The 25,235-nt window shown below is 40.2% G+C and overlaps 3 protein-coding genes and 1 non-coding gene across 6 annotated transcripts; 3 read left to right on the top strand and 1 right to left on the bottom strand.

The window, feature by feature from the left end:
• The first annotated feature begins 1,110 nt into the window (after positions 1 to 1,110).
• marveld1 (MARVEL domain containing 1) lies at positions 1,111 to 3,623 on the top strand. 2 transcript variants are annotated; one of them, XM_088421633.1, is made up of 2 exons: positions 1,111 to 1,402; positions 1,463 to 3,623. In XM_088421633.1, the coding sequence occupies exons 1-2, from the start codon at positions 1,376 to 1,378 to the stop codon at positions 1,871 to 1,873; spliced, it is 438 nt and encodes a 145-aa protein (XP_088277759.1). In that variant the 5' UTR covers positions 1,111 to 1,375; the 3' UTR covers positions 1,874 to 3,623. The 2 variants fall into 2 exon arrangements, with proteins under 2 accessions (XP_088277759.1, XP_088277758.1); XM_088421632.1 differs by having other exon boundaries at positions 1,111 to 3,623.
• Positions 3,624 to 7,974: 4,351 nt separating this feature from the next.
• Positions 7,975 to 12,072, top strand: LOC148419911 (phosphoglycerate mutase 1-like). Its single transcript, XM_088421631.1, has 4 exons — positions 7,975 to 8,234; positions 9,960 to 10,234; positions 10,763 to 10,943; positions 11,275 to 12,072. The coding sequence occupies exons 1-4, from the start codon at positions 8,096 to 8,098 to the stop codon at positions 11,442 to 11,444; spliced, it is 765 nt and encodes a 254-aa protein (XP_088277757.1). The 5' UTR covers positions 7,975 to 8,095; the 3' UTR covers positions 11,445 to 12,072.
• A 1,190-nt stretch (positions 12,073 to 13,262) lies between these two features.
• Positions 13,263 to 23,343, top strand: slf2 (SMC5/6 complex localization factor 2). Of its 2 annotated transcripts, none has more exons than XM_088422245.1 (21): positions 13,263 to 13,425; positions 14,332 to 14,372; positions 14,483 to 14,895; positions 15,014 to 15,053; positions 15,203 to 15,450; positions 15,566 to 15,605; positions 16,167 to 17,362; positions 18,125 to 18,195; positions 18,270 to 18,377; positions 18,538 to 18,705; positions 19,092 to 19,197; positions 19,285 to 19,372; positions 19,711 to 19,852; positions 20,463 to 20,550; positions 20,631 to 20,807; positions 20,994 to 21,088; positions 21,162 to 21,249; positions 21,336 to 21,452; positions 22,137 to 22,214; positions 22,279 to 22,434; positions 22,513 to 23,343. In XM_088422245.1, the coding sequence occupies exons 1-21, from the start codon at positions 13,358 to 13,360 to the stop codon at positions 22,708 to 22,710; spliced, it is 3,726 nt and encodes a 1,241-aa protein (XP_088278371.1). In that variant the 5' UTR covers positions 13,263 to 13,357; the 3' UTR covers positions 22,711 to 23,343. The 2 variants fall into 2 exon arrangements, with proteins under 2 accessions (XP_088278371.1, XP_088278372.1); XM_088422246.1 differs by having other exon boundaries at positions 20,631 to 20,777.
• A 104-nt stretch (positions 23,344 to 23,447) lies between these two features.
• Positions 23,448 to 23,519, bottom strand: trnaa-ugc (transfer RNA alanine (anticodon UGC)). Its single transcript has one exon. It is a non-coding gene; the product is annotated as a tRNA-Ala (tRNA).
• Positions 23,520 to 25,235: the final 1,716 nt, after the last annotated feature.

The following is a 25,235-nucleotide window of genomic DNA, read 5'->3' on the forward strand; positions in this document are numbered from 1 at the left end:
TTGAGAGAGTGGACAAACAGATGTCCGTACACCCTAATTAGGATCCCCAAAAGACCCAAAATGTGAAAAGCTATCCGAGGATATGCCTGTTCCATTTTCTTGACACCTGCCCACCTGTCGGTGTTCGATGATTGAATAGTGTGAATGTAATCATTTTTATCAACTTTGACTGTAATATTTTAATCTTTTTTAATAACAGATTAATGTATTTGAGTTAAAAGGTTCTTGGAAAATTATGACATCTTGAGGCCTTACGCATAACTGCAATCTTGAATGACACACGCATTGATGGCTATTTACCACATGTGCATCTGATGTATTTTATTTGTGACGTTTATTTCTGCTTCTCTTACCTTTCAAGTAAAAGTAGTGGGTCTGTTTTTGAGCCTATAGTTTTTGCGAGCCTTTTTCATTCATCAAAAGCCTCTAATGTTTTCGGTCTTCATATTATGCATTCGAGCAAGGTGGAAAGTCTGACGTCCAACTGGGAAACGTGCACTCAAATGCCCCTTTGAAATGGGAGGCCAAGTTGGGAAAAATCACTTCTCAGCCATCTTTGTTTATGTTTGCCTCATTTGGAGAATCCGAGTGAGATGCATTCAACTTCCCATCTTCATTGAATGCAGCATTTGAGTGTCCCACCGGATTGCAGTCGATTCCTAAAAAAATCCCTAAATGGTTTTATAACGGTTGTTGTGACTTTATTGATTCTGTACACGTCAAGATATTGCTTGAGCACTTATAGGGTGGACTTTTATTATTATTATTAGCATTTAAAACTTACTAATGTATAATGGTGCTGCTGATATAAATAACTCGTATCATAGTACGGAGGAGTTCTGGAATACTGCAGTCATATGAAAATGGGAAAAAAAATTGCAGAAATCTTTTTCTTCCGTTAATGTCATGTCGCTCCGCCCCTGAGTCGCACTCAAGAAGAAAAATTACGGAGTTTAAGTTGCCCATCCCTGACCCATAGGAAAGCGCATCCAAATGCGAAGGGTTTTTTTTGTCCCAGCCGTCCAGCGCAACAAGGGAGGAGCTCTTTTAAAAAATCTTGGACCACCCTCTCTGTTTCGGCCAGCCCACATCGCCGACACAGACTCTACATTGAGCGGAGGAAACTGAAAAGACGAAACGCACCATACGACGGCTTTTCATTTGAAAACCTCTCGGAAAGAACACATAGTTCTTTCTTTATCGCCGCTCTTTTTGGGCTGGGGCTTGTTTGTTCGCTCGCTTCTGATTTTTGCAGACTTTTTTTTTTTTTGCAGAAGTTGCCAGCTGTTGCAGCTGGCAGAAGGCACCCGCCCTGCTCGGGAACGAGGAGGTGGAGGAAAGAGGGGCTCGCGAGAAGCAGAAAGGGGCAGAAGAGATGGCACCCCAGCAAGCGCAGTCGCAGGTGAGGCAGCACATGGTCAAGTTCCTCCGGAGCTTCCCCGGGGTCACCCGCCTGCTGCAGATCGTCTTCGGAGCCGGCCTGTGGGTCACCATCGCCGCCAACAAGTACGAGGGCTCCATCCACTTCGTCCTCTTCGTGGCGGTGCTCTTCTGGCTGCTGAGCTTAGGCCTTTTCTTCGTCACGCTGCTGGACAAGCAGGACGCCGTGCCGGTGCTCGGAGGCCCCCGTTGGCTGTGCACCAACCTGGCGCTCGACGTGGCCGCCGCCGCGCTCTACCTGCCAGCGGTGGGGGTCATGGCTTACAAGACGGATCGCAATTCCTACTGCAACCTGGAGCAGTACAAGCACTTCTGCTTGTACAAGGTCTACCTGACGGCCTCCGTTTTCGCCTGCTTGTGTTGCCTGGTTTTCCTGCTCTCGGTGGTCTACGGGGCTTGCAGGAAAAGCCGAGGGGAGCAGACGGTCATCTGAGAGTGGCGACTTTTACTTTTGGATTTTTCTTTTTGTTTTCTATTTTGAAATCACAGCAAGATGAGGAAGAGTTAACTTCACTGTATTTCTTTGAATTCGTCACATGCGAATGTCTACAGTAAATCAAGCGAGGGGTGGGGAAACCTAAGTTTGGTGGGCCGGACAGTTCCGTGAGATCGCCTTTTAATCGTTTACCGAGTGCAAAAGCGAGGCCAGGGGCGTAGGTGAAAAAAAAATCTGTGGGGTGGACAGCATATTGCATGAGTCATCCAAGGTGTAGGGGTGGCCAGAGAGTGACCAAGGGCCACTCCTAGTCACCACATAGCTCTGCCCCTGAACGAGATGCACTCAGTTTAACCCATCCCAAAATTGCAAACCACGTTTTTAAGCAAACTAAATTGAAATTTGGTTGCATTAACTTGACCCACAATTTAATGAATTTATTCAGACATTTCAAAAGTCAAATTTCCACAACAAAATTACCTGAAATGTCAATAATATGCTCCAGTCTCCTTTAAGAGAAACAAGGAGAAATGAGGTTTTACTATATTGTATTTTTTAAAAAAAAGAAATATAAAATGTATTATCGGTAATATATATATATAATAAAAATCGGTCAGGCCATAGCAATTACTTACTACGTGTACTGTTGTAGTATTCATGTATTAGTGTCCCGTTCAGGGGCGTGGCTTAATGAGTGGCATCAGCAGTTTTGTGCAGGGTTGTGTTGGTTCATTAACATTTCATTGTTTTTCAGTTATGCCAAGTAACTTGCTGTTTTCAAATCAAATTAATACGAATAGTTGTTTTTTTAAAAAAGAGCTAATCCACAATGATTATCATATTGTTTCTCGGAAAAGGTGCCCCGCCCTTGCTTTAAAAGGTGCTCATAGGTCCACACAAGTGGGCGGTGTTCATGATTCCACATAGGGATGCAAAGTTGTTTTTTTTATTAGGGGTCCTCAGTTTATGACACAATTCAGTCTTGTAGTCTATAAGAAGTTAAATCACACCTGTCTTAAATATGTGTATAAAAACAACACGGAATGCTAGTGGTTAGCATGCCTACCTGCATTTGTTTTCCTCCCACATAACAAAAACATGCATGTTAGGTGATTTTCAGACCCTAAATTTTCGATGTACATGATTGTGAACGTGAGTAGTTATTTTTATGCGTTATTAGTGCAAGCACTATAGAAAATAGATGTAAGTGTAGAATGCTCATACGCCACTGTGCAAACACTCCTTTTGCGCCCTTGGCAACGTCACAATTTCATGTCATATATTTGCATGAAAAACACGAATCGGCTTTAAATCTAGGACAATCCAGATGGAAAAAATGTGAATACGGCAATGATTTAGCGTGCTTCTCACTTCGTGCGAGGACCTACTCTTCCGCCATGCACCATTTGTAACCTCAGTGCCGTAACCTGAGGACCCCTTGTACTTTTCTCATGTCACTGCAGCAGAGAACATTTTGTCAGTATGACTGGTACAGCTATAGAGTTTATATCCATGATCTTTTATATAGTATGGTATATGTTTACACCTTTTTTTTTTTTTATACTGACATCTTGCCAACAAACGATGGATGTTACAGTGTACGAGTTTTTAAGCTGTTTTCTCAGTGCCTTCTGTCACAATGCTGTATACTGCCCAAAATGTATTTAACAAACAAAAGTGTTCTCACTGTCAAGCCAAAAGATCCCCCAAAAAATGCAAGAATAAAAAGCACAGAGAGTACAGGAAATTTCGTTTTTAAGATTTGTTGTCACAAAGTCATATTTAAACAGAGAGCCAGGGACACTTTGGTGGCTTTGCCCCAAATGAAACACAGATTTTTGGAAAGGCGGGTGACAGAAGCCCCCACGAGCAACTTCCTGTTGGGAGATTCAAAGCCTGGGCCCTTCAGCCGGGATAATTTATACGCTCCGGCCACATGAAAGGGCCTGAAAACTCTGAGGGTGTCTAACTGATAGCAAACGTGTGTGTGTGCTATGTTATGCGTGTGTGTGATTATCTGGGAAGGGGGCCTGTTCATACCGGAAGAGCCCGTTGGGGGTTGTGGAGGTGGGCTGATGTGCGGCCAATGAAAACTGAGGATGATTCAGTGTCTCAGGCTTTTCCAGACAACTGCAAGCAAGTTGTGTTACAGCTAAATTTGGGGAGCCGCTAAGCCTCTTGTTTATACAGCGGTTTGACTTCCAAGTCGTTCTAATTCCAAAGCAACCCTCCTGCCCCCAACAAGAACACTAGTAAATTTAATATATCTGTTTCAAACTCAAAATATCACCATCATAAAACTTGTACTCCTTGTTTGGCAATGTAACATTTTAACATGGTGAGCTGTCCTAATTGGAAAAAGAATTTAACCACTGCATAGTAAAAGTAAATAAATATACAGATGTATTTGTATGCTAAATACGTGAATTGTAATTATTGAAAAAAATAAACTGAAAAAATAAGTGATAGTAAAAACTTTCGTAATATTGAGTCACTAAAAATACGTACAAAATATATATATATATATATATATATATATATATATATATATATATATATATATATATATATATATATAATTATTAATATTATTAATATTATTGAATACAGGGGGAAAAAATGGTCAATGTGAGCATTAAGCTAAAGTAAAATTGGGTGTTTGCTGCAGAGGATAAAGAATATATGTTTGTGAACATTATAGCATTTTCTGTCTGTGTCACTCCACTATATATTTAAATTTGTTGTTAAATATATTATAGCTTTGATGGTTCAACTGATGCTTTGTGTCGGTAATTTTATCACACTGAAGTCTCTAAATTTTTTAGAAAATTGCCTTTCTCACGTTGAGAAAAAACAACTCAGCAAATTGATGTCACCAAAAAAAAAAAAAAGCATGCTTACTTTGTTGCGCTAACAAGTACACTTGCCCATAAATGTCAGAAATTTAAATGACTCTTCCAGCCACCCCAAAAAACAAGTTGGAGCGCAAGGGTTAAGGTCTGACCATCTGCAGGAGCAGGATGTACATCTTGCACTTCTAAACGCAAAGCACCCAGCCCCCTCTCTGGCGCTCTTTCCGCCTTGTGGGGCTTTTGCAATGAAGTGTCCACATGTCCACGCCTCTAGGAGTAGATGCACACTGCGGTGCATGGAGCCAGATGACCACATTCAGCATGCTTTGGGCGGCAACAGTATGAGTGCGTCACAGTTATGATGGCGGCCTGTTGATGAGGAAGAGGATTCGTCACCTCATGTGTTTCCCATATTAACAGGCTCCCTGTTGTATCAACATCTGCTCAGATTTCTATGGAGGAGAAGCTACTGTGGAGTAAACATTTTTTGACGTTGTTGGAAGATACTTGCTAATAAGTTTGGACAAAGTTGTGTGCTAAATGCTGCAGTTGTGCATTGCGCAAGTGAAAATATGTTTTGTTTTTTAGTATTTGGAAAATTAAGTAAGTCAATAGGTATTAGTGATTTTTACAATGTTATTGTTATGCTTGTTTCACATTGTTTTCACTATTATGCCATAGGGTGTGAACAAGTATACCCCATGGTATTTTGGGAAAGTAATGCTATGTTCACTATTTAGTATTTAGCATACAAATATCTTTAAATGCATTTGCAAATATGTTTGAATAAATTTGGCGATCAAAACTGCGTATAGGCAGCTCCACATTTCTATATCTACACTAAAGCAAAACATTATGAAATTAGCTCATTCAGTGTAAATACCAGAATTGTGTTAGCATTAATCTGACACTTTCCTGAGGCGGTTTCATGTTTTGTTTTTAATACGTAATGTGTCTCACTTTATTTAGTTGAGTTTGACAGTAAATTTTGAAGGTGTATTTCTTCTCACACTAAAACCAAGACCTCCATGATATAATGCCTTCAGTCTAATTGGGCTCATCCATGGTTTTGCGCCTTGTGTTAGTGTTAAGCTAGCAGATTTCTTTGAGCTAGCTGTGTTGATTCTTCTAAATATTCAACCTGCAATTGTCTTTGGTTCATGTTACAAACATTTTTTATATCTTTCTTAATCTCTCCCTAAAACAAAACATTGTGTGACTGACCAACACGTTCAGCGTCATTAAACCCATCATTGTGCCTTGTGTTATCACTAATTTAGAAAACGTTTTGAGCTAGTTATAAATATTTTCATAGCATTCTTATTTTTAGATTTAAACAAATAATATTTAGTATTTCTACATTTTTCAAGAGCAAGTGCACATTAAAAGTGTGACTGGCTGTCAACCAGTTCAGGATGAACGACATATTTAGCACCAATGATTGAATGAATGGATGAAAGAGCATCCGTAATTCCCCACCACTTGCCCTTTCACAAAACATGAACACTGCGTTCATTCAGTAGTAGTGTCGTCTGGGAAGAAAAAAACCTGCTGTAAAACCGCACAAAAAAAGCTCTCACCATGTTCAGGAACTATAAACTGAAGCACACTACAAAGCCTCGCTTTGTGCCAGTTCATGGTTTACACAGACAGGAAGTGTCAATCTGCGGTTCCTACTGGAAGTTTTGAGCACAGCATTTTTTTCTCACGACTGGCCCTCCCTCTCCATTCACTTGTTCACCGTGTGCTTCCCCATGCCCTCCTCTTCCTCTGCTTGCTATGGAATGTGCATTGCTGCAGTATGCACTGTGAGTGCGTGGTTAACGGACTGCTGGGCTGTGTGTTTTCATGTTTTTGTGGGTGTGAGGGAAATAAAAGTGGGTGTCAGCAGGAAAAAAAAAAGAGGCACAGACACTAGGGGAGGAGAAAGTGCTGCCCTTTACTTTGGGTGTGGAGAAGAATGACTGGGTGCTTCCTATCATTAGCAGCTGCTGATTCATTTAGCAAGCTGAGTTTGAGAAGCAAAGATTCATCCAATGTGACCTTGTGGGTATTCGTGCTTTGATAACTAACTCCTGCAAATCACAAAAATCCATGAGTGTTGGATACCCACCCTAATAATTTTCTTGTTCGCATGTATTAAGAGTTTAAATCATCAATATAGCTCAAAATATCTTCCCGAAACACTGTAATATTATAATATCATATTATACAGTATATGCGTCAAGCAACAAAGTAAGGAGAAGGAGCCAGATGGGCGACCTGCATGGCATGTACCACAGACAAATTCAAGAAATGAATGAGATTGAGAAAACATGCCAGTGGCTGGAAAACTTTCGAATGAAAGGCCACATTGTGGCACTAATCATGGCAACAAAAGAATGACTTCTGCATTCTGCTCTCATTGAGATTTTCTGTTTTACTGGCATTCAGTACACAGATGGAAAGTGCATTGAGAACGAAGCTTCTCCTCTCCTGCATATGATGACATTACATCAAGTAAATACTGTATAATGTATCAAAGCCATTAAAATATATGCCATGGCGACAAAAAAATGGACTTTCATTTTTCAAATATATAACAAGGACTCCATATCTTTCCTGTACGTTATTATTCCAGTGCCATTAACTGCTCTGAGTTTTTTCTACATTATCTTGAGAAGCTGCATTCTCCATAAGCAGCCTCGCCTGTCTGCCTGTCTGACCTCTAATGGAATGTTCCTTCCTGTTAACGACCACCATCCTTATCTCTGAGGGGGTCACCATGAGAGGCAGACACGTAACTGTCATAATGTACTTTTTCGATAGGGGGCGCTGCTTGATTACATAACCGCAAGAGGGGGGAAATCATGCAATTGTGAGTGAACGGTCGAGATAATATTCTTATTCAATAACTTTTCTACACTTAGACAATGTTTAGAATGTTAATCGTGTCTTAATTTATGAATGCCCCCCCTCCCGCCCGCTAAACTTAATTACCAGCAATGAAATGTAATTATTACGATAGTTTTAAAGTTTTACTGCAATCCCTGTTATATGAACTGTTTTAATTCAACTATTGCCATTAATTGGTTTGTTTGATTTTACTTTATTTACATATTTATTTATGAAAATTGTATTTCGCCAAAAGTACTGTTTGAACGGCAGGCGACGCCCACCGACGTTATTGGTAGAAGAAAAGGAAGCATCATCTTTTATATGAATCTCATTGGACAAAAAAACCCGGAAGCCAGATTGTGACCTATCAACCGAATAAAAGTCCTCACTGGCTGCGGACCGCAGCAGACCTCCGGCGAGACTGGAATATTTGATCTCGTCGCGCTTTTAATTGTCATCGACATATTATTGATCTTTTTTTTGACCGACAATGGCCGCTTACAAGCTGGTGCTGATTCGCCACGGCGAGAGTAACTGGAACCAAGAGAATCGCTTCTGCGGCTGGTTCGATGCTGATTTGAGCGAGACGGGAGAGCAAGAAGCCAGAAGAGGTGGACAGGCCCTGAAAGGTGAGCGAGTATTTCTTTTCATTTGAATTCTTCAGTAGAAAACTTGCCTACGGCTAGAATTGCATAATCGCATCACTTCCACCTCCCCTTTTCACCCTGACCACGTGACATCAAGATGCAGATGTGCAGCATTTAAGTTCTTGACCATTGACCACGTTTTTCTTTTAATTCCTTCATTTGAAAACAGATGCGCTGGCAGTTTAATTATGAAGTCGTTTCGCATGCATGCAGTTCACGTACACGGTGCGCTCGTGCAGAGGTGAATGCATCCAATGGCATCAAGCCCTATTATATAACCTTCCCAGACAATAGGACATGCACCGACCGGCTTTTGCCTCACTGTGTTAACAAGACACTTCCATTCAAAAAAAAATACACTCAACAAGTGGGGACGTGCTTACTTTGCCAGATTGACTGGAAAGCTTCGAGCAAAATCCACCATAGTCTTCTGCAATTTTGTTGGAACTGTTATAGCACTAAAACATTTACATATGCCCCCCCCTCAAAACAAGAGGCCTCAAACTGTTGAATACCACTCTCAGCTTATATTTATCATCAAACAAAACATTATGTGAAAACAGAATTTGAAACGACTATGAATTTTGACCTAAGAAAGTTCCACTGTCTTAACACATTACTGCAGTGTTATAACACTGAGTATATGTGCATAAATGCCGCAGCAACATATGTAAACAAACAACATAATAGTTAGAGGCATATATTCTTTATCCTCTGTAAATTATTACAGCTAATGTAAATAAACATAATAAGTAAAGCAAATTGAAACATGATCTTTCATAAACATAACGAAAAAGACAGCGCTTCAGAAAAACTGAACTACTTTTTACATATATAAAAAATAATAAATATAGAAGAAATCCCTTTTTCCCATTACTTCTTAAATGAGATATCTGGGTTTATTTCATTTATTTCAGGTGTACTGAAAAGATGATCACATAGTCATTTGGGAATTGTAGTTTACTTTTGCACTCAACAAATACTCCATATGTTCCTGTTCATTTTTGTCCACTATAGCGGACATTTTTGTCCATTATAGCGGACATTTGTTTTTCGTGTACTTATAACCTTTGAATTATTCAAGCTACCTGACAAAGTCCTTGTGTTCTCAGTAGAGGACATTAGTTGCCTGTCCAGTGATGTCTCATGTCTTTAGGTGGGATGCAATTCACTTTGCTGTCCTCCTGAGACAACATGGACACAAACTGTGGACACAAATGAAATGTCTGGGTCACAGTGGGATACATAAAATAATACTTCAGCCAATAAAAGCTAAACTAAAACTAAGCATTTGTGTAAAGTGAAACACAAATAAATCCAATTTGAAAACCTATGTAAAGCTAAATGTATTTATGCAACAAAAAGTAAAAGAAAATAAAACATGAACTTTAATGTAATATGCAAAACTAATGACTACTAATACTTCTATTTATTGAGGATTTGTGACTGTCGCTGGGACTATCTTTTTGTACATCCTTATACTGCCCCCATGTGGTCAAGGTAAACATAGCATGAGGAGTAGCACAATGTCCACTGTTTTGAAGCAAGAGATGTTCAATCTTTACACTTTATTTAATTATTCAACTGTCCTGTTTAATAGTTTACAATATTCGAGTGGTATTCTTCTTTTGAAGGTTTTGAAAGACTTTAATCATAAAGCGCACAGAAGATACTAAACAGAGTTCAAAATGTTTTCAACCCCCTCAGACGCCAACTTCGAATTCGACATCTGCTACACCTCTGTGTTGAAGAGAGCCATCCGGACGCTGTGGCTGGTCTTGGACGCCATCGACCAAATGTGGCTGCCCGTGCACCGCACCTGGCGCCTCAACGAGCGCCACTATGGCGGCCTGACCGGCCTTAACAAAGCCGAGACGGCCGCCAAGCACGGCGAGGCCCAGGTGAAGATCTGGAGGCGCTCTTTCGACGTACCTCCTCCCCCCATGGGCCCCGAGCATGACTTTGACGCCGTCATCAGCAAGGTGAGGGTAGGATGCAAACAGCACGCAGGGCTCGACTGTTGCTTTGTGAGGCGAGCGTACACATTGAGCAACACGATTGCGTTAACAAAAGAGGAGACTTTAACTTGACTGTTAAGGTCGTGAAATCTGCAGTAACGTGACCTCTTGCACTTTAGCTGCAACAGTCTGAATGCTATTACCTAATAGTGTGTTTGAGGAGTTAATATATGACTGCAAAGTTAAAGTTCAGCTTCAAGTCATAAGGTTGTTTTTTTTTTGCCAGGGGTAGTAAACGTGACCCTTGTGGAACTCCACTTTATTTTAAAGAGGAATTCACTTCAATAACATGTTCTATGTTGCATATATTAATGTATTTTTTTTAAATGTATTTTTATTGAGATTTTTTTTATGCCAAATATCAGCATAAACAAAAAGGAAAACACATGTTTTCGCAGATCTGGGAGCCTTTACTTCCAGAAATTTCAGTATTATATTGCAATAGATACGCCATGTGTTATTTACCTGACACTTTACTTGTTCCCGGTGCAGGACCGGCGCTACGCAAACCTGACCAAGGAGCAACTTCCCACCTGTGAGAGCCTTAAAGACACAATCGCACGTGCGTTGCCCTTCTGGAACGAAGAGATCGCCCCACAGATCAAACAGGGGAAACGAGTTCTCATCGCCGCGCACGGAAACAGCCTCAGGGGCATCGTGAAGCACCTGGAGGGTGGGTAAAGCTTGACGCTGTTGCCTTGTTATAAGAATTCCTCAAATTTCAAATTCGGACTGAGCGCTCGGCTTAATTCTCTTTTTTATTTTCGCTTTGAGCAGTCACTCACCCAATTCTACGCTAGCTTAATGCTAATGCATAATGCTAAAAGCCATAGTCAGGCTAACGTAACTAGCATCAATTTGACAACTGTTTTAACCGCTGATATGAAGACTAAATGTGCTAGGCCAGCTTTTTTCTCCCCTTTTTTTTGTTAATATAAATGAAGACTATCCCCACTTCCCTGCAAAAGATGTCAATCAATATCAATCTTTTTTTTTCCGTACAGGAATGTCCGACGCAGCCATTATGGAACTCAACCTGCCAACCGGTATTCCCATCTTGTACGAGCTGGACAAGAACCTGAAGCCCATCAAGCCCATGCAGTTCCTGGGGGACGAGGAGACCGTGCGCAAAGCCATGGCTGCCGTCGCTGCTCAGGGCAAGGCTAAGAAGTAAAAAAAAAAAAATCACACAACACAAGAGATCTCTCTAATATTGGCCATCATCGTGTACCTGGTTGGAGCTTGTAACTTGCCTTTGTATGTATGAGTCAACACAAGGTTGTTAAGACTGTAAATAAAAGGTCTATTAATATAAAAAACATTCAAATAAAGTATTATTGGATTAGTGTTTGTCCACATCATTATTTAACTAGTGATTAATCAAATAGGTATTTAAATCTTATATGATTGCACTGAGTATGTTTCAATCAATAACGTAGTTTTGAATGGGTTTTAATTCTGATATTGATAACATAATAGTCCCATTAAAATGGGATGATATCTTCTCCAAATTTAAATTACTTTAAATAGCTCGTGGAAAGAGAAAAAATCAACACTTCAACTGTCTTTTAATGCCCGTCATGTCATTAAATGTTGTTATTGTCGTGTCTCTAATGTTGTTCTTTTGTGAATGTGTCCTGTGCTGCCGTTAACGCCATGCCAAATAAAAAAATAACAATTTATAAATAATCCAATATTCTTTAGGTTTTGGATTTATCACCCATTTGTCTACCAGATGTTGTCATTCATGTGTAATGTCCATGTCTGAAACTGAAAGTAAAAATGTTACGCTTTTCTGTCTATTTTTTGATTCTTTACTTTGCAACTACACCGTAATGAAATTTCACAAGACTTATGTAGGGTGGCTGTTGGCGTATCGACACCCGCTGAAGACAATGTCAGAATCCCACAATGGGCAGGAGGCTGATGTTAAACAATTCTCACGTTGCTCACAGCGCTGGAGTGGCATCAGGTAGTTTTTGGGCAAATGCATTGTTCTCCGATTGGTCAAATTTGACTTACATTTTACCATATTGGATTATGTGTCTCAAGGTCCCTTTTTTTCAATTTTCCACCTTCAGATTGATATATTGATATCATTAAAGTGATCTTTAATCACTCCATTTTGGTTACTGGTATCTGGTTGGTTTTGACTGCACTGGCAACAAACCATAACCCCATTAGAGGCATACATATGGTACTAAAGCAAGGAGGTGTTTACACACTGTCTGTATATACAAACTTACTATGGTATGTTCCATGTTGCCTTGCTCATATACAGTACAACCTAATTATAGTATGTATGTCCTGTTTTGCATTCATTAAGACCTATCAGAAAATTATTTATTGTGTAATAAAAGTTTATTTTCTTCTGTACATAGTGTTCCATACGTGAAGCATTAACTAACATATTTGCATAGTATTTACATATTTTATAACAGTAATACTAATTGATTATAATAATCGAATACACACTTATTGATTGTCGTTCACTTGACTGGTTGGCTATTGAGCGTTTGCAGTCACGCTAAGGTTTAAGATGTGAAATTTATTCATTTTGTTGGTAATAATTACGATACATTTTTGATTGTGTGTCTGTTGTCGGCTGTTTTTATTTTATTGCCCTAATCATCATTTTTCCATTATTTAGTGGTTTTGTTGCCTGCAGCTCATAAAATCGGGGCATTACAATGGTGTAAAACAGATATGAAATATAGTAGATTGCTCATCAGTTAAGGAAAAAAATAAGTGTCCAAAATAACTCAACTTTATTGAGCACTTTAAAACAACTACCGTTACATACATTAAAATATTTATTATAAAATAAAACAGCACTAACACTACAAGAAAACGGACATAAACAAATATTAAATTTCAGTATACAGTACTGTATTCCACAGGACGTTGCTCGCATCTGTTATCATTACGTTCCAGTCGAAGAAGACGACAATAGGCCGAAGAAGAAAACCCGGAAGAAGATAGAGAGCCCACAATGCAATGCGTTCAAAATCGCAGTTGGACGACTTCGGGCGGGTGAATTGTGTGACAACACCGCAGAACGTCCGCATCTGCTGCAGTCGTTGACACATGGCAGTAAAGAAGGACTACTTGATTCTCAAAATGAAAAATGAAGCAGAAAATAAAGGCGATACTCGGTGAGTAAGCGCGCACGCTTTTCGAAAACTTGATAGCGTTTAATTGCTAGTTAGCTTCAAGGATCACTTTCCTGTTAATGCAATGTTTGTTGCAGTTAGCTTTGTCTACATTCCATGTAGAGAATTTGCGCAAACAAAAGTGCATTTAATTGTTACCTAATTTCTCAATAATTGCTGACGGGTGCTACTTTACGTCCCTGTGCGTTATTTTGAACGTCAAACGTGGTTAATTTTTGTCTGACGAATGTTTCCAAACAGTTGATTATTGCACGGCGGCTGATGTCGTCGCGCGCTCTGATTGGATGAACAGAAAAGCAACACAAATGCGCACGCGCATCTTTTGATGTAGAATTGTACCTGATCATCAACGTGGTAATACTCCTATCACAGCTGTACAGTTGTCTCCTGCTATACGTGACTTTGCATTCATTTTTTTTTAAATTGGTGATAAACCTAAGCTGCTGCAGTAAAGTATGATAATCAAATCATGAGAAAGCAATCGATTTTCAAAATAATTGACGCTTGTCAATGTGAACTTGTCTCTGATAAGTCTTCAGGGGTTAAAATGTCCTTATACATTATGTCCTGACTTAGAATGACGAACAGTGGTTTAGCCTTTTTTTGCGGATGTGCAAGTCCGAATGTTAACAGGCTCATAGATTGGCTCAGACTCCACTGGACTGAGTGTGCGAGTGTTAGTACAACGGGTAGGTGCTGTTCTATGCAGTGATTTAAACTTAAATAAACACTGCTCTGCAGTATGAACAATGCATGTCGGTTGACATATATATTTGAGAAAAATGGAAGCATTAAAGTAGCAAAAAGTGCCGTGGAAGTGGCGAGGGAACACTAACTGCATATCCCAACTTTTTACTGTCTTTTTAATATAAACTTTCATGTTTGCAGGACATTTAAGAATACGGAATGCTATTCCCCGAGGCTTAAAGGTGGGTTAAAAAGATGCTTTTTCGAATGTTATCTTGATAATATAGCCTCTGCAGATTGCAGATATCCACCTGAGACCTAGCCCATTCATGTCAATTTTTTCTTCTTCCAGAAACTCCAATGAAACCCTCTCAAATCACTAACCGCCTCATAGCCCCGCCCAGGAGAATGTTGCCGCTCCTCAGCCCCGACCAGTGCCAGCATTACGGCTCGCCTTCGCCATACAAGCCGTTGTGTCACCCGCCACCAATTCGCTCCTCAGAATTGCACCATGCGGCGAACCACAAGTGGCCGTGGGGCATGCGAACAATGCCTGTGACCCGACCCCAACCTCCAGTCACAGTTGCCAAGACACCCAACACGACGCAAGCATGTTGCCCAAGTATTTCCCATGCTGAATCTCCTTGCCGCAAGGGGGATTTAAGCTCTCACCCTCCCTCAACTCACATTGACAGAGGTCACAAGTCCATGGTGGCGTCTGGCTCGGAAAAATGCAACCTTGTACAAAGACTACATTCAAAAAAGGTACATTATATCATATGAGCTGATAGATGACGTTCTAGCAATATAAATCTTGTTACAATAATATTGCAGGAATAGGTCTCTCACAAACAACAACAAAAATCTTTCTTTACTTCTTTAGGAACATGTTCCAAAAACCTCAAGTGAAAAATCCATCCCAGGTAATATTTCAGATCTTCGTATTTAGTAAAAAGGACACTGCTATGCAATAAATGGCGACACTGAGGAATTTCAAAAACGTATCAAAAGAGACAAGACACTTTGCGGCACCGCTGTAATACAAGCAACATGCGATTTTGTTTTCCTTCAGCCATGAGCTTGGACCCCTCTTCTCAGAAGGGGCGAAGGGCGTGTGAGGACAGCGACACCAGCGTCGAGAGGCCGGAGTCGCACTGTACCGCACGCCACAAGTGGAGCATGCGAGTGATACCTGTGACCCAACCCCAACCTCCAGTCACTACTTCCACAGTTGCCAAAACACACGATGGGACGCAAAATTCCTTGGTGGCTTCTGACCCGGAAAAAAGTAACAGTGTACAAAGACTACAGTCAACGAAAGTACGTTCTTTCATATGAGCTGATAGGCGCCATTTCTGGCAATACAAACAACATTTTGTTACAAAATTGTTGCAGGAATTCGTCCCTCACAAACGTGGTTTCCTTTCTCTTTTAGGAATGTGTTCCAAAATCTTCAAGTGAAAATTCCAATCCAGGTAAGATGCCAGATTTCAGTAGTTGGTAAAAAGGATAGCTACAGATAACGACAAACGGTGAAGAACTGACTCCTCTAAAAAATACTTGCAATTACTTAGAATACAGGTGGTAGCTTAGTTAGGTCTCCGCTTTATTAGAACATAGAACATATTACTGGAAAGTGTATTTTTAACTTGAATTAATGAATTACGACGCTATTAAACATAATATTGTACACTTCATTACATTTTAAACAATGTTGTTTTACACGCACATTTATGTAGTATTTTTTGGACTAAAAGCCGCATCGTTTTCTCATGATTTGAGGCCTGTGGCTTATAGTCCGGTGCGGCGTGTCTTGTTGTTTTTTTTTTTTTTTTTTTCTCAATTTACACACCGGTGTGGCTTATAGTCCGAAATATACGGTACTTATTTTACAAATGAGCTGGCCCTTCTGCCCATTTGAAAAAAATCCAATGTGACCACTGGGCACAAACGTGCACACTATATCAGACAAATATAGAAGATGAGACATTTTGTGCCACAACTGTACTAAAAGAAACAATTTTGTTTGCCTTCAGTTGTGGGTTGTGAGCATTCTTCGAAGAAGCGGCGCAGGGACTGCGAGGACAGCAACGCCGGCGTCAAGAAGCCATGTGTCCCAATTGAGCTGCCAAAGCTGTTCCTCCAGAGTCCTCTGTCGACATCCTTGGTGCCCGCATCGTCGTTGAAGCTGACCGAAATTCCAAAAGAACAATCTACATGCTCGGCTCCGTCACACAAGTCCAATCTCGCCGTGTTGCCCTCCACGCCGGCCATTTGTGTGACCAAACAATCATTTATAGGTGCAAGGCAGCTCCAAATACATTCCACTCATGATAACCTGATCCAACTGGGATGCATTTCCAAACCCAGGGGAGATGTTAAAAAGACAACAAGTGAGAAATGTGACAAAAAGGCAAAGGCTGAAATCCAACCAGAAAACAATCCTCCTCACTCCAGCGCTCCTCTGCAATCTGAACACGGTTCCTCAGAGTCGTCGGCCAGCACTCCCAAACGCGCTTCTCACAGCGTTCTTCATGAATCACCCTCCAAAGTGACTCATTCTCTGAGCTCTTTGCCAGCAAAGCGGAACAAACGGCACCACCGGCGAAAAACTGTCCCCAATGACTATGACGAGTTGTTCACCCCAGACGTCATTCTCAGACCTGCGCTCAAGACCAAAGCAGAGGAGACGGAGAAAAAAAAAACAGGTTTCAGCTCTGCCATCCAAAGCGCCAAAAACATTACTTGTGAGGACACTTGCTCACTTCCCATCGCATCAAAACCCTTGGACATTTCCTTGCCCCATGTGTCTTTAGAAAGGCTAAATATTAAAAACATCCCGTCCTTTAACTCCACAGCTGCTAAATCCATAGACTGTGACGCCCCGCCATCGTGCAGCAAGCAGATGCCTGACAGCCTGAAACATGACAAAGAAAACAAAGCCAAGCAGCCTTCCGCATCCCATGGTTCCAGCTCTCCTCCGATGGAGAGAAGTCACGGGCAGCGGCCGCTTAAGGAGAAAGTGGATTCTGTGGATGAGGACCTGGACATGAGCCTGGATCTGGCTTTTGAGTTGGAATCCAGCCGGGCGTCAGATAGTAGCGACGAGGAAAATCCGCTGTCCTGGCGGGATATCGGCAAACGGGTTTCCAAGGTTCCGGCTACGCCGGACAGGACCGCTACCTTCTCAGAGCCCAGCACACCCGGAGCTTCCTGCACTGCCTTCAAGACTGTAAGAGCCCTCATTCATCGTAACTTGACCAGCCCTGGCTGCTGGTCCATTATGAGCATTCTCATTGACAATAGTGTCATTTTTAATTTTCCCATCTTAATGATCAAATCAGAGCTTCCCATTTTCCTGGGGGAAAAAAAAAAGTTTACGGTTCTTGGCGTCTGACACTCCTCGGTTGAGTTCTCGTCAACGTCATTTCACGTCACGGCGCTCAAAGTTTTGTGTAGTTCAATTGCGATTTAATATGTGATTTTTTTTGTTTTTCAAGGCACCCTTCCTAGACATTTTTTATTTTTTGAAAGAATTTATCTGCATTACAATAAACAATATCACATTCATTAATTAAACGTTATGATCTTATAGGTTAAGATTAGGCTAAAATAAAGACAGAACAAATAATGATGATTAATTCATTGATTATTATTTTTGACAATTAATTGTTTAAATGTCCCTGTCCCCCTCTTTAAGGACACCCATTCTGTATGGCACAATCATTTTACAATAGTTTAAATTTCAAACATTTGCTTGGAAGTAAATTTCAACTCATTAAATCTTCTCTTTTATTTAGTGTGCATTAGTTATCCACAGAAATAATTATTTCCTTTTTCTAATAAAATGTGGGAGGGGGGTTGGGATGGAACATTTTTATTTATTTCCTTTTGGGAAATTAGAGGAAATTGAGCTCATGGAACAAAAATGAATTAATTACTAAAGATTCCTTTATACAGTATTTGGATTTTATCCATGTGTTCTTCCCAACAGCCAACCACCACAAGGAGCTCCTACAGAAACAGCTTGGACCAGATCCTGAAGGAGTTAGACACCCAAAAGAAGTAAAAATGGCTTCAATGTTTTGGTACTTATTTGTTGAAACGGAGCGTTCACATTTTGTCAATGTGACTTTCAGGGCAGATGAGAACGAGACGCAGCTTCGTACCTTGTGCGCCGACGAGGTGTTGGGTGTGGCGGATTTTGACGAGGAGCAGAATTGCGACGAGGTTTCTGACACGCAACAGTAAGCATGTTGTTTTATGAGCCTATCAAAACCCTTTTTTGGGTTCCAGTTCTACCTTGAGGATAAAAACATTATACTTTTACCGCACTACTTTTCGTACACAGCACAGTCCTGAAACGTGATCATGACATTTTATGGTCATCGTCCCCTTTCTTTTCAGAGGATTTCTGCAACATTACTCTTTGGAGTGCACTGCTATGCGAGAGCTGCCTCCTGGAGAAGTGGTATTCCACCTGGACAAATTTGGCCAGATCTTCAATCAGGATTCTTTGCAGCTACGGCAGTGTGCAGTCAAGCCGCAGACCGCAGCGCAGAAAACACTTATTTGGTGAGCTGTACTTTCGCTCTTAACTCCATCGGGTGGTATTACATGGAAAAAAAAATACTATATTGACTCATCATGACAAACAAAGCAAACAGCTAATTTACCTCTAAATTTGTTGTTATTCTATTTTTTTATGTTACCAAGCATATTTAATTAGTATTCTTATGGCAATTGTTTGAATTCAGAGGCTTCCGCTGAGCTAGCTGATTAGCTTATCATTTTAATCACTAATGTCGGGTAAAGGAAGCTGGAAAACATGCAACATACCGGCTCTTCAGAACATCTATTTGGACATCCCTGGTTCAGCTATTATGACAGCAATAGTTAGTATATTTATGTCATTCTACATCATTATTTTTTGCACATTCTCCTTCTACGTCTGTATGCAGGTCAAGCCCGGCTCAGCTCAAGTTGCACGTGATGATCGGCTTGTTCCAGAACGCTTACTGTTCTCAGACACCGTGCCCGACTCAGATCACCGATTTCCTCTTCAAGGTAAACCATCTTGCCCACTCACAACAATTCAATAAAGCACTAAAGCACTCTAAAGTCTTTTTTTTTTATTATTATAATTTTTTTCAGATGATGTCTGTGCATTCTGAGTGGTTGTTGTCTGAAAAGATGCTGCAGGCTCTCTGTGACATCGCCAGCTCAGCTGCCTATAACATCGGTCAGTATTTTTCCTTTCCACGCTGAGTTTGGAGGAGTCGCTGATGGAAACATTCTTTTTAAACCAACTCATTGATTGCCATTAACATCAAAGGTCGTTTTTCACTGGGCAGGCAGTGAGTAAGTTGATCATATGTGGGAGTTTATATTTTGTCTGCTGATGACAGAAGAAGTTTTTTTTTCGTATATTTAGGTACAAACATGATCCCTTCAAAATTCCCCAGCCTATTGTTTGCATTGGAAATTGATTGTAAAACTTTCCTGAAATGTTACCGGACAATTTAAAACTTTTCCACCTTTTGTCATGTTCTCACATGATGTTGACTCTGCCTTTCACAGTGAAAAAACAAAGCCACGCGTTTACTGTGTGGGTGCCCACTTTGGCTGACGTAACATTGGTGCTGCTAAACATGGGCGTGGCGTTTGTGACGCTCTTCCCATTTGAAAACTTGCAGCCCGCGTTCACGGAAGGAGATTTGCTGTAAGTTGTCCTTTCCTTCACAACTACTTTGTGTTTTTTTAATTTTTTTATCTCACTCTTAAACACAAATACAGACACTTTCGCCTCTAGGTTTTTGCCACTTGTGTTGCCTTTTTTATAAGTCCAGGCATTCAATCCCAATATCTTTTTCAATTTATTTTTTAAATATTTGAAAGCAGTGTCTGAAAATGACAGGTGTGAAATGAATTAAGTACTAAAGTAACCAATTACTTTTTCTCATTAGGTACTAAAGTAGTCGCTATTTTATATAATAGTCACATCAATTACTTTGGCACTTCAGTACCTATAATAATCAATAACTTGAGCACTTAAATCCCTATAGTGATCCATTACTTTAATACCCAAAGTAGTCCATTTTTAACTTCGTACCCAAAGTAATCAAGTACTTGTAGTGTCTAAAGTATAAGATTATTTTAGCACTTAATTTATTAATTACTTCATCCTTAATTCAACCGTTTCAATTTGGTGTTATTCCATGAAAATATGATGCAATGTTCACATTTGTGAGAGGTGTGCTAATTTAACTCTCTTAACTTAAATACTCTGTGGGTCTTTTTTTTTTTTTTTTTTTTTGTTTTTTGGGATAAAGGATGAATCTCTGTATTCAAAGTGACTGCCCATCTCGCAACGAGGAACAGAGCACCTTCCCAGAGCACAACTGTAACAATATCTTTAAGGTAATCACAGAAGGAAGAGTTGACTTAAACAAAAGCAGACAATTCATTCTCTTTTTTTTTTTTCTTTCTCCCCCTGACAGTATCTGTCTTACTGCCTGAGCATTTGCCCAAAGGCGTACAGCGACGACGAGCTGCTCATGCTCCTGACCATGACAGCCCAAGTGGCTCTGGACACTCACCTCATCCCCCTGGCCAGTGTGGAGATAAATAAGCTGCTCACTATGATAGTGAGCAACATCAGGGATTGGGACACCATGGTTAGCTTAGCCTTCCGGTCTACTAGCTTAACGCTATTGCCAATTTCCATCTAGCCCGTCTACACACTGATCATATAACAGAACTTAGTCATATATCCTTTATCCTCTGCATAGAATGAGAATTAGTCTCGCATTGATGATCTGAGAGAGGAGTGGAGGCTTAACTATGAATGTCTTGTCATTCAGCTCCCCAGAATCTGCCAGACACTCAGCGACTTGACTGATGACCACCATAACATGTGCCATCTGGTTCAACTTCTGCCTGAGAACACTCACAAAAAGTAAGAAAGCTTGTCTGCTTGAAACTGAAATAAAGAAGTCCGTTAACTTTTATTGTCCCCCCCCCATCACTAGATGCTTGCGACAGCACCTTAGTCTCTCAATGATCTCAAAACTCTTGGATGGAACGAGTAGATACCGACCAACTGGAGAAGAACTTCCGGTTGTATTTTATTGTATTTTTTAAAATTTTCATTACAATTTCATGTTGAATGTTGTCGGTAATCTGTCGTTCCGTCCTATGTGTAGCTCAATGCACTTAAGCCGTATGTGGCCGCCATGAAGCCCACCTCCCTCCGCCGTTTCTTACTGAAAACCTCTAGCAGGAGTTCCACTGAGGAGGATTGGAAGTTTCTGGATCAGCAGGTGAGAGCATTTTATCAGTATCATTTTATTAGTCCCCATTTCAAAAAATGAAACCTACAAGTAGTTTTAAAATTGCTTATCAGTTCCACAAGAGTCCACAGCACTATTATATTATTATTATATTATATTGGACATGGCTCGGCATGGGCTGATAACCGGTTGGACGTTTATTACGGCTTTAAAAAGGCAAAACTTGAACTGATAATATTGTCTCTTACTCGTAAAAATATCCTAGAGTATTCTAAACAGGTTAGATTGACTGCTTGCAGAGTTGAGTCAACAAGCTTTGTTTTTGAAGATAATTAGATGCCAGTGACGTTTTCTTCCTCTCACTTCGCAGGGAGGAAGAGGTGGGACAATTCAGGTCTAAAAATAGTGAACAAAAGAAGAATTATATTTATTTATCCATCCATCATTTTATGTAACTGCTTATCCTCACATTTTGTTCATTTATACTTAACATGATGCACGTTTGTCTATAATTGCTATATTTCATAAGAAATTGGAATTTCCAATGCGCCAAAGTTAAGATTCCATCATTTATATGCATATATTTAACTATGGAAAAAATACCATGATATAGGCCTTTTAATATTTATTTTTGTATGTGTTTATAAAAAGCCACGTGGTGGAAAAAAAATGTCATTTCCTAAATATACTTCCTTGAAAATATTTCTGTTCCAGTCCTACTACCTCTGCTACAGCTTACTGACATTGACAAACGAAGCCTCCAAATTCTGCTTCTTCCCGGTCCACCAGAAGGTACGAGGCGCCTCACGGTCGCGCCGACATGTCCGCCATATTTCAATTTGGTCTCCCCCTTAAGGAGGATCTGCAGAGTCTCGTCTCGGATTTGACATCTCGCGTCATGTGTCACATCAGAGAGAGCGAAAAGTATCTGTACAGGACCAAGGTGCAGGATCTGCTGGCCAGGATCTACACCAGGTGGCACATGACCCTCCAGCGCATCCAGCCTCTCCATGTAAACCTGCCCATTGCTCTATTGAATAAAAACGGAAAACAAAATCTTTGTTCAAACAACTCATTGTCTCTCACACAGTCCAAGATTTGTGACTATTGGCAGCCCTCGTCCACGAGAACCTCCATCAGGAGACAACAGGAGACTGATGGCTCCCGTGGTCTCCACACGGAGGGCGAGAATGCAGAAGAAGAAGCCCAAGAAGAGACCATGAACGCTGAAACAGCGGCCACCAGCAGGGTGCTTCAACCGTTTTTCACTTCTGATGCAACAAGCTAGTAGTTGCCATCAGGTTAATTTAACATGCACTGTGTGTACAGCTTTCTTTAAAAAAAAACAACAAAAATCCACAACAGGTTGTGTGATGACATTTGTGTCATTGTAATCTATGGGTCACTTGATTCAATGTTACAACACGATTTGCACTGATAAGCCATAATCCGGACATGAAAGATTAAATGTTCGGACTGCACATTGGCCACCCAAAATATTAGGTACACTTTAAGAGCCACACGACATTCAGTATAATACATGTGTTATGAATTCTTTGAGGTATGTAATATGTGTGATTGTGGATTGCTGTGTTGTCATACAGAATGTCCTTATAATATGTGGGTGTACGAAATATTTGAGGCAGGGCTTCTGCAAATGTTGATTTTCTGTTATTTAAACTCAGGAATTGTGTAAATGTTCATTTTTTTCCAGCTTTTTGTAAATTATTTCACCTTTTGTTGAAACTGTCACAATGCTCACAATGCTTTTTTTACGTCAGTCATTGTCAGTATTTTGACAGAAACGTGGATGTTTTGAAATGTTGGCATAACACTAGAAATGTTTCAAGCAAACTACCAAAAGTCGTTTATTTGGGGGATTTTTATACTTTTTAAAATAAACAGTTTGCAATAAACAAGAGCTTTTGCTTGTCTGCTGTTAAGTAAACTTAACAGGTTCCTCGGTAGGACTGTTATGGTGATTTATTTATTTTGCGTCTTTGAGAAGTTAAAAAAAAAAGCTAGTGGAGATGCCGGGGATCGAACCCGGGGCCTCATACATGCAAAGCATGCGCTCTACCACTGAGCTACATCCCCTTCGAACGAGTATGGAAGAATTTTAAGTTTATAACATTATAAATTTTGTAGGACCATTTTGCGGCAGAAACTAGGGAATCCTTTTTGAGAACTTGTCACAAAAGGCTCTTGTTGGCGCAAATTCAATCGCAGTGGCCGGAACATTCATTTTGAATGGCATGCCAAAATCACGACAAATGTAATATATTTTTGACCACTACGTCCGGTTGCGGCGCTACAGTTTCACCAATTTAAGCTACTTGCCGCGTCTCGCAGATAGCGGCAGCGATTGGCTAAAAATAGTCACATGATGTTCAGTGAGTCATTTTGCGTCAATCGCTAGCTGTCACTGGGGTTTAATTGAATTACTTTTAGTGAGTATTTTGACTTTTAATTAAAAAAAATGTCAAAAAACTTCCCCACGTGAAGTGACAAAGGTGTGGCGTGAAGCTCCACATCCCATTGTGAACCCAAGAGACGGAAAATATGGGAAGACTAAGTTCGCCCCACGATAGTTGGACACCAAATGACAACTCCTATTCCTGTGTTCCTGTTACATCTCAGTGCCATGTAAGTTTATTGCCCTTTTTTGTCAGTTAGAAACAATAAATGATAACCAATAGCTAAGGCATACTTTAGACGTCTGTTTCGCTAAAATGTCTTCAAACACTCAAATCGCTGTCAAACCAGTGGGCAATTTGAATCCAAATCAATGGCGTGGACATCTCCGGTTGAAAATTAAACCGCCGATTTTTACGCTGTGATTCCTCTGTTTATTGATTCACAATTTGTTGTGATTTCAGAAACAAACTATTGCTAAAATTGCCTTCAATAACATATTTACAGTAAATGAAATTCTAATTAAGGTGTAGGAAAGAAATATGTACCGGATGTAGCAGGTGTGTGCCGTTGCATAGCTTGGTCACACAGGCTGGGCTGCAAGATGGCGCTTTTTTGAATTTGTGCTGCAAGATGGCGCCTGTCAAGCGGGTTGGTCAGACTTTTTATCGAAGACGCGTTTTGGAGGGAAAATTATCATAGCAACTGTCTGTTTAAAAATGTAAATACTGTTGTACTTTCATTTTGTAAACGTAAACTTGTAATTCAAAGTAATTTGTGTTTTGTAATAATTATTTTTTTGTATTTTATTTTGGCATACAATAGTTAGTGAATTTTACAAATAGCAACATTTATCGCTTCTTTAGTGATTCGATCTGGCACCTCAAGCAGACGAGATTCTCTCGCGAGACACTTTTGTTGCGACAAGTGTTATTAATGGCCCGCATGCTCCCTCTAGTGGTCAATAATTTAAAATTACAGTAAATGTTGAAAACCTATTCAAATCGTTTTAATCCAGTACAGCACATTTAGGTAGCGTTCAGTTGTATTTCAATTCTAAGTATAATCCATTTCATCTTTAGTTCATGCGATTTTTATTTTTTACTCCTAATTTCATACAATTTTTTTTGGCAGGTTGGCTGTATGCTAAGTAGGAAGCGTGGCGAACTTATGAGTGTATTTATGCATTTTTTTGGTTGACTATATGCTAGTTAGGATAACAGTGGCTATAGTTTTGGTGTATGTTCATAGCAATTCCCTTGTGGTCATTTGAAGTATTGCAAAAGTCAGTCTGGCCATAAGCAGGTCCCGAAAATCCACCCATTATCTGTAGCCGCTTATCCTCACAAGGGCTTGCTGGTGTCTATCCCATCAGGCTTCAGGCAGTAGGTAGAAGCC

This window comes from Hippichthys cyanospilos, chromosome 8 (genome assembly GCF_059441005.1).
Source record: "Hippichthys cyanospilos isolate Australia breed blue-spotted pipefish chromosome 8, RoL_Hcya_1.0, whole genome shotgun sequence".
Classification (NCBI taxonomy): Eukaryota; Metazoa; Chordata; class Actinopteri; order Syngnathiformes; family Syngnathidae; genus Hippichthys; species Hippichthys cyanospilos.